Source organism: Symsagittifera roscoffensis, chromosome 5, assembly GCF_963678635.1.
Source record: "Symsagittifera roscoffensis chromosome 5, txSymRosc1.1, whole genome shotgun sequence".
Classification (NCBI taxonomy): Eukaryota; Metazoa; Xenacoelomorpha; order Acoela; family Convolutidae; genus Symsagittifera; species Symsagittifera roscoffensis.
The window spans coordinates 6,327,925-6,335,656 of NC_087066.1; the positions used below are offsets into that span (position 1 = coordinate 6,327,925).

Genomic DNA, 7,732 nt, shown 5'->3' on the forward strand with positions numbered 1-7,732 from the left:
TTGAAAACAATAATTGAGCTGTAAATGTAAATTGAGCAAAAAATAAACTGTTTGTTAAATTTAAATAATTATTATGACTTATTAAGATGTTCGCATTATTACAATGAGATATTAAGGCACAGTTATTAAAACTAAAGAGCTCAACTTGGCCAATTTTAGGACAATTAAAAATTTAACTAATGAGGATACTAAAAAATTAGTTAAACGAAATAGACCAAAATATGCAATTGAATTTACACGTTATTGCACTAAAACATGAAATTGTTACTATAAAAAGCGAAATTTATTCAATTTCACATGATGTAATAATAATCAAGTTATTATCAAAAATTGGAAATTGTTCTTTTTTTACAAATATCAAAAATATTACAAGAGAAAATAGGTTTTGGTTTTGCTTCTAACACAAAGTTTAGCGTCAAGTTCACATCAATCGTAGGGTTTGATTGATTAACAAATGTGTGAAGAACAAATGAAAAGTAATCAAAGAATTCAGTCAGAGTTTAGCCCGATTTAACCATTTGATGGGTTCAAAAACCCATATTAATCTATTGATTTTTTTTGTTCAAAACCCAAATCCAATGAGTTAGAGTTTTTTGTAAAATTTTGACCAATCAGGTTTCACGGCGACTGAGCAGTGTGCGAAACAGAAATGCTCGATTGTGATTGGATGAAATTCTGTGGGATGTACTGATTGGTCGTCGCGATAGGAATCGCTGTCAATCCGTAGGGCGCTCCGTACTCATTTTGGGGGGACTCTAAAAGCGACGCCTGAAGATTCTGCTGATGTTGTTGTAGTTGCATTTCCAAAATGTGTTGCGGGCTCGTATTTGGGGGACTGGCGGTGTTCGGGTTAATATACTGCGGGGTTCCTGGGGTCCCGAAAGGGGAGTGGATTCCCCCGGGGCAGGGGGCGGCAGCGTGACTCATACAGGGTGCCATCATTTGGTGAGTTGCGTGGGTGGGTTGCAGTGCGACCGGGTGGTAGTTGCCGGCCGGGGTGAATAGCTGGTATCCAGTGAACAAACCAGGAGCTACATTTGATGCAACACTGAAACCAACATGAAAAGTTAGCTGGAATTCAGTACCTTGGAAAAAATTTAAAATCTTTGAAAATATCAAGTTGACATAAAAGAGAGTTGAAATTGACGACGCTAAGACAATGACATCTAGAAATTCTCAAATTCACAAATATTTCAACATAACTCGTGCGATTTGGCTTATTTATCGGGTCAGTGGTTTTCATAACGACGATTGCATGTGTTTTTGTCAAATTGGCTGTAGTATGTTTCTTTAAAACAGTTTTTCAGATTCATTTTAGGGGAGGATTTAGGGAGGACGCCTCACTCTTCAGAGATTATTTTTATGACATCCGTTTTCTTAGATCCGTTCCCATTCATTTTATTGCTAAATTTGCAATAATACATGCATTTTCATTCAAAAATGCGACTGTCGGAACCATGTTCAATCCAAGTTGAATCATTTTAGAAACTATTTCTGCCCTTACATAAGTGATTCAATAAATTTAAGGTTGAAAGGTTGGCAAAATATCTGGTGTCTAATGCAACTACAGTTCACCCGATGACATGTCATGCACACCTGGTAGTCCCAATCAATTAATTGCCCACTGAAAGGGTTTTTCACCGAATATAATTTTGGGATAACATTCAACTGTAAGGCATGAACACTTATTGTCATCAAATGAATTCTCGTTCACTTGTGGAAAAATCCTATTTGAGTTTTCAAACATATTTAAACAATTCTTTTTCATAAGGGTACAAATGATAGAATGAAAGAAAGGTTCATTTTACGCTACTTTTTCTTTCAGTACCGATTTTTTATTCGAGTGTGAATTGATTTTTGGGGATACTTTTTCCCGTGGTGTCATGGCGAGATCTGTGCATAAAAGGGAACCTTGTGCTGTCCATACAAAGAAGAAACTCGCCGCTCTCTTTCTACTTGCAAGGAAGAATAAATATTGATTAGTGTCTCAAAAACAAGCAAGACAAACAAAAATGAAAAGAAATGTTAACAACAAAAGCAGACATAAATATCTAGATTTTGTGCAATAATATTGAAAATTCACATAACGAAATAGTCAAAATCTTTTTTTTTTGCTCAAAACCGTCCGAAAGATGCCTAAAACGTCCTCGATATAGATATTTTAGCCTAAATTGTGTCTCAGAAAATCAATATGATTAACCTTAACAATAGAGCAACAAATAGTTTTCATGTTTAAGATTCGATTTAATGGCGTATACTTACTTCATGTTTGGTGGGGTGGAGATTAGCCCGAATAAGTTCTGACTGGGAGGGGTGTGTGAACCCCCTGACCTAACACACTGGTGGTGGGGCTGCAACGCAAACAAGTTTCCTGAAACAAACAAACAACAATTAATTGCCACAACAATCAAGTTCAGATGTTAGTTAAAATCAAATAAAAATCAAATGTTAGTTACAAAAAAAGTGGAATTAAAAATTTAATTCAGGTACTTTTCTTTTCATTAAATTTAAAATATGTGTAGTTTGGATGATTAGTTTCGGATCAGGTGCGGATTTAAAAGAGAAACGGAACCCCCCCTCCCCACAGGAAGTTGACCACCTGCCAACCCAAGAGGTCCCCCCTTTGTACTATTTTGAGACATCCATTTTTGGCTGACGGACCCGAAAATTTTCTTAAAGGCGCCTTTGGCGCCAATATATACTAATTTTGAAAGAGGAAACGCCAAAAAAGGCAACTTTTTGGTCAAAATTTTCAAAAAAAAGTCTAAAAAAAAGTTTTGGCTGTTTTGGCGCCGGAGGCAAAATTTTAAAAAACAAGCAAAAAAAAACGTTTTGCCTCCGGCGCCAAGAAAATTTGGCCAAAACAGGGTATTTTTGGTGCTTTGGGAGAGCTCTGAAAATCAATTCGGTCGACCTAAAAAAAAGTTGACAAAATTTTCGAAACTTTTTTGAAAATCCCCCCCCCCCTCGAGAAAAACCTAGATCCGCCCCTGCTTCGGATGATTGTCTAAAATCTAAGTTAAGGTGTTGAGATTTTAGTTTGTTCCTTCCGGCTACAAAAAATCCTACGCTTTATCAAAGCTCAAGCTCAAAGTGTTTTTCTCAAATTATGGTAGACTAACATTTCTCGATATAGTTCATGATATACAAAAATGAATAAAGATTAGTTATTGATGAAAGAGTTTTGAGTGAACAAAGAATTTTGTACCTCCTGGAATGAAGTTATGGTTGTTGTTATTGTTGTTGTTGTTGTTGTTATTGTGGTTGTTGTGAATAGGGTGGTTTCTGGGCTTCTGGCCGAGGAAGGCGAGGTTCACGTTTGCCTTTCGTCCGTCTATCTGTGGGTTGGGATCTTTGCAGGCATCGTCAGCCTGTTTTTTCGTCTTCAAGGTCACCTGAAAACACAACAAATGAGACATCGTGTAGAAATTAGTTTTTCCATCTCCATATCGACCAAGGAGATAATGAACAGAAAATGGTTATGAATCTAAATAATGAAAAAATTTATATATCGAAACTTTTTCGACTAAATACAGTTCTATATTCAAAAAACTATGACTGAATGATTTTGTGTTGGCTAATTCGAGATAACACTTCTGGACATTATGATAAAATAAAAGAAGTTCCTATAGGAAACAGCAAGAATGCTTTCTGTTTCTTCTGGTCGGCACTTACGAATCCGAATCCCTTGCTTTTGCCCGTCTCCTTGTCGAAGATGACAGCCGACTCCTCAATCTCCCCATGTTGCTCAAAGTGTCTCCTCAGAGTCTCAGTTGTAGTGGTCCACGGAAGTCCCCCCACAAACAACTTCCTGGAAATAAAACATGCATAATTACCGAAAGAATATTTTCTTAAAATCAGTTACTGAATTCTCTTCTTTATTATTTCGAAAAATTAATTTTTTAAAATCTAATTGACATAACCAAGTTCGGTAAAATTGCAATCAGTTTTTCGGTTAACTAGGAAAACGAATCGCAAAAATACATTTTACTTGGACTTATTCACTGCATCTTAGATAGTAAAACCGCGCGTAAGATTTTACAAAGCGTGTGAAATCTTCACTTGTACTTTCATGCTCACCTGTTTTTCACGTCCTCTTCGCTGGAGGGGGGCGAGGGGTACTGGAGGGTGGATGGCTGGAGGGACTGGAGTGCGGCCACAGACAGCAGCTGGTTCAGATTGGCCGCACTGCAGTTCTGTCCAGGGGGAGGGGGGATACTAGAGGGACTCATCTGAAACAAATAAACAAATGGATGTCAACAAACAGAATTTGGCCGAGTCTGAAAAAAAAACAATTAAAATATGAAGGAAAAAACATAAAATATATAATAAAATTGTTATGCAATTTCGATATTTTTCATAATTGACCAGATAAATTTCTAAAATAGATCTTTAGAAGCGCGACTTTTTTCGTTTTTTTTTTCAAAAAGTTCAAGTATTTAGTTCGTTAATTTCAAGAAGCGAGAGAAAAATTTTGCAAAATTTTTGCAAAAAAAAGGTTTATTTTTCTTGGAGACGTTCTTTATACCTGTGCGCTGATGGCAGCTGACACTGATGGACTCCCAGGCGTGTAGGGCATCAGAGGGTGCAGAGTAGCATGTGGAATAGACACCATCTTGCAATTATAATTCAGTCTTTTCTAAGTCAACTTTTGTAAATACTGGAACTGACGAAAAGAGGGAAATAAACAAATCAATTTTTTATGACAAAAACAGATATCTCGTTTCTCTTAACAAAGCTTTGAGACTTTTGTTCAGATAATAAAAACTGAGACTCGCGGTGACAGTGAGTTTTGAATAATAATGCAATTATAACTCAGACTAAGTTGATTGTAAATTACACGTAGAATTGGTGTAATTGGCAATTGGTATAATAACTAAAAGTTATACAGGTGAGATTTTTCGTTGGTTTAAATTGCAGAATAAAAGTTCTATTATAAATTATAAAATGGTAGACTCTCGAAAGTCAAGTGTTCGTGTTTACGATGCCTCTCAAAAATCAGATCAAACGAAGATTGTCAACTTGAAAAAAGCAAAAACTTCAGAGATATCTTGAAAGTATCATTTACAAAGATTTTCAAGACTATTCGCGATAAGTTCTCGAATATATTACTTACGAAAACACGCGTTCAAAAAAAAACAAATGATTGAAAGTACGCAAAACAAATTCTTGAGAAATGAATATAGGAAAAACGCTTTTGATGGATAACGCAGGTTTTATTTTGAAGCAAATAAGAGGGGAAACTTTGGAGAAATTTTGATTTTTTTTTCGTTCCACAAATTCAATCAAAAAGCCACAAAAAGACTCGAAACTCACTCAACTGGTTCAAACAAGCCGGACGAAAGAAATGAGACTGGGTCTATTGTGCCTCGGAATTTATGGAATTATTGGGAAAATATTTACGGAATGATTTTGAAATTTTGAAATTGCGCGCCCAATTTTGAACTGAGTCGTCGATTGTAGTACAAGCGTAGTGCCTATGATTGAACATACAAGGAACTCTTTTGAAATCGAAATCAAAGCTTCGTTTATGGAATTGCAGAAAATTCCCAATGATTTCCCAAATATTTGGAATGGAAAGAATTCCTTTCTCGCTTGCTCTGTGTACTTAATACAATTCGCCCAGCAAATCAGCACTGCATTTTGATTGGCTAATTTTGTTTGAACACGAGGGTTTATTGAATGGAAAGGAATGCGTGTAGGGGTAAAATTACAAGAGGGGGAAATTTGACTAGGGCAGCGCGGTATTGAGTAACTGGGAAGGAAGCGGGTTCGCAATTTGAAATTTGAATTTGGACCCGTTCGCAGCTGGACCGACGCTGACCGAAGTTAGAACAAATTTGGGAACTTTTAGGACCCAGCGAAGTCCTCAAACTTAAATTACATTTAACAGTTATTGTAACACACAAGAGAGGGTTGCAGCCGACAGACTGATCACAGGAGCTCATTAGCAATTCGTTATTAAAGAAGAAACGGAATCAGAATCTGACACCAAATAATTAGCTTGCATAAATCAAAATGTGGATATTTTTTGGATATGCCCTATAATAGCAGCTATAATTTAAAAAAATTCTAATAAAATTATGCCCAAGAAAAACAGTAGATCATGAAACTAATCACAGTTAAAGTTTTTCAGTCTTATTGTGAAGTATTGAATGCGAACTTTTTAAGTTCTATATCAATGAATTTAATGTTTCCGCAAAAAGAGTTAGAAAAAAATCATTCAGCGCAAATTTTCCTTGTTTATTCGATTTTAACCCTATTAAGTGAAGAGTTTTCATAAGAGTTATAAGCAATTAGTCAAGCTAGTAATCAGTCTTAACCAGACTCACTCCAACTAGTAGCATCTTCGCTTGAGTGGCATTTCCCAATTGACCTGACAAGGGGTAAACAGGAAGAAAAAGAGGAAAAATCAGATAAAGAGGTGGGATCAAAATTTAGAGATGCAAATAGCGGCTAGTTAGTGTAACTATTTCAACGGATCTTGTTAAATATTCCCCCCATTGCAAAAGGGGGGAAATAGTTAACAAGGTACAAAACTCGTAATGCTTAACTGCTCAATTCTTTCTTTGTAGGGGGTATATTAGTTACAAGGTACCATAGGGGGGGGGGGGAGGGAATAGTTAACAAGATCTATTTTAACTAGCAAGCAAATTGAGAGAGAAAATTCTCTCTTCAATTTTTGTTTCATGTTACGTGGTTAAAAAACTTTAAATAAAAACACAATTTGAACTGAAATATACAAAAAAATGCAATTTTTATGATAAATTTATTTTCTTTATTTTAAATGAATTAAAAATTTAATTCAATTCAAAAAATCTCACCAATTCAAACAATGAATTTGAAAAATAAAAAAATAATTGAAAATCAGTAATTGGAAAACAGGAATAAAACACACACAATCTACACTCAACAACAGATGAAATGATTCAACCGAGATATACTTTTGCAATATGTCGAGTTTGATTTTTGTGGTCGAGTGCAAAACAAGTTTACAGCTGAAGCCAGATTTCACGCCTCATCAACCATTGATCATGCTGTTCTATTGCAGTCCTTCAGTTCACTTGTGACTTGTCCATACTTGGCCATCGACGCCGTTCAAAGCTGTCCCGTTTCGCTTTCATTCATTTTTATAATAACAGAATGAAACAGATAGAGCAAAACCTTTTTTGCAAAAGTACATTGACTTAGTTTAAAATATTTCTTTTAAAATTTTCAAAATGATCAATTTAAAAAAATGCGAATCATTGATTTCAATTTTCAAACTTGAGAGCCAACGCATGCAGTTTTTCCAGATTTTTCATTGCAATATTTTAGTCAAAAACTGACCAGAAAAGGTAACAGCTGAAGTTGTAGCGCTCTAAAGGTAGTGAGTTATGTATGGATTATTGTGATTTTTTTATTTGCCCCCGGCCTGCTCAGTGCAGGACCAACCGTGGGGGAGGGGGAGATGTCATCCATTTTGCCGCAGCCGGTCCCACCTTGAGGAGGCGGATGACACTGGGACCCCTCCAGCCGTGACCGAAGCGTGATTCGAACGCATGACCCTCGTGTTAAGAGAGATGTGCCTAACCCACTTGCCCACGACTGCTCGATTATTGTGATCGGCCCCTCCATCGTGCCAACGTTTTCTCAAAAGTTTTCTGTTGGTGGTAATAACTAACAGCATATACTTTACAGCGGCATCGGTTGCCGAGATAACTCCTCTGTGAAGCTAAAAGATTGGCGTTTT

The 7,732-nt window shown here is 36.3% G+C and overlaps 1 protein-coding gene across 2 annotated transcripts; it reads right to left on the bottom strand.

Moving 5' to 3' along the window:
- Window positions 1–59: 59 nt before the first annotated feature.
- LOC134846549 (RNA-binding protein 38-like) lies at window positions 60–6,926 on the bottom strand. Of its 2 annotated transcripts, XM_063863930.1 has the most exons (7): window positions 6,825–6,926; window positions 4,529–4,876; window positions 4,081–4,232; window positions 3,676–3,811; window positions 3,209–3,395; window positions 2,263–2,371; window positions 60–1,048 (listed from the first exon to the last, which is right to left on the bottom strand). In XM_063863930.1, the coding sequence occupies exons 2-7, from the start codon at window positions 4,613–4,615 to the stop codon at window positions 619–621; spliced, it is 1,101 nt and encodes a 366-aa protein (XP_063720000.1). In that variant the 5' UTR covers window positions 4,616–4,876; window positions 6,825–6,926; the 3' UTR covers window positions 60–618. The 2 variants fall into 2 exon arrangements, with proteins under 2 accessions (XP_063720000.1, XP_063719999.1); XM_063863929.1 differs by lacking the exon at window positions 6,825–6,926 and having other exon boundaries at window positions 4,529–5,917.
- Between the last annotated feature and the right edge of the window lie 806 nt (window positions 6,927–7,732).

Coding starts and splice junctions, on each gene's coding strand:
- LOC134846549 (XM_063863930.1), bottom strand. CDS start 4,615: ATGGTGTCTATTCCACATGCTACTCTGCACCCTCTGATGCCCTACACG. Junction 3,812..4,080: donor GAAGAGGACGTGAAAAACAG/GTGAGCATGAAA, acceptor TTTTATTTCCAG/GAAGTTGTTTGTGGGGGGAC. Junction 1,049..2,262: donor TCCACCCCACCAAACATGAA/GTAAGTATACGC, acceptor TGTTGGTTTCAG/TGTTGCATCAAATGTAGCTC.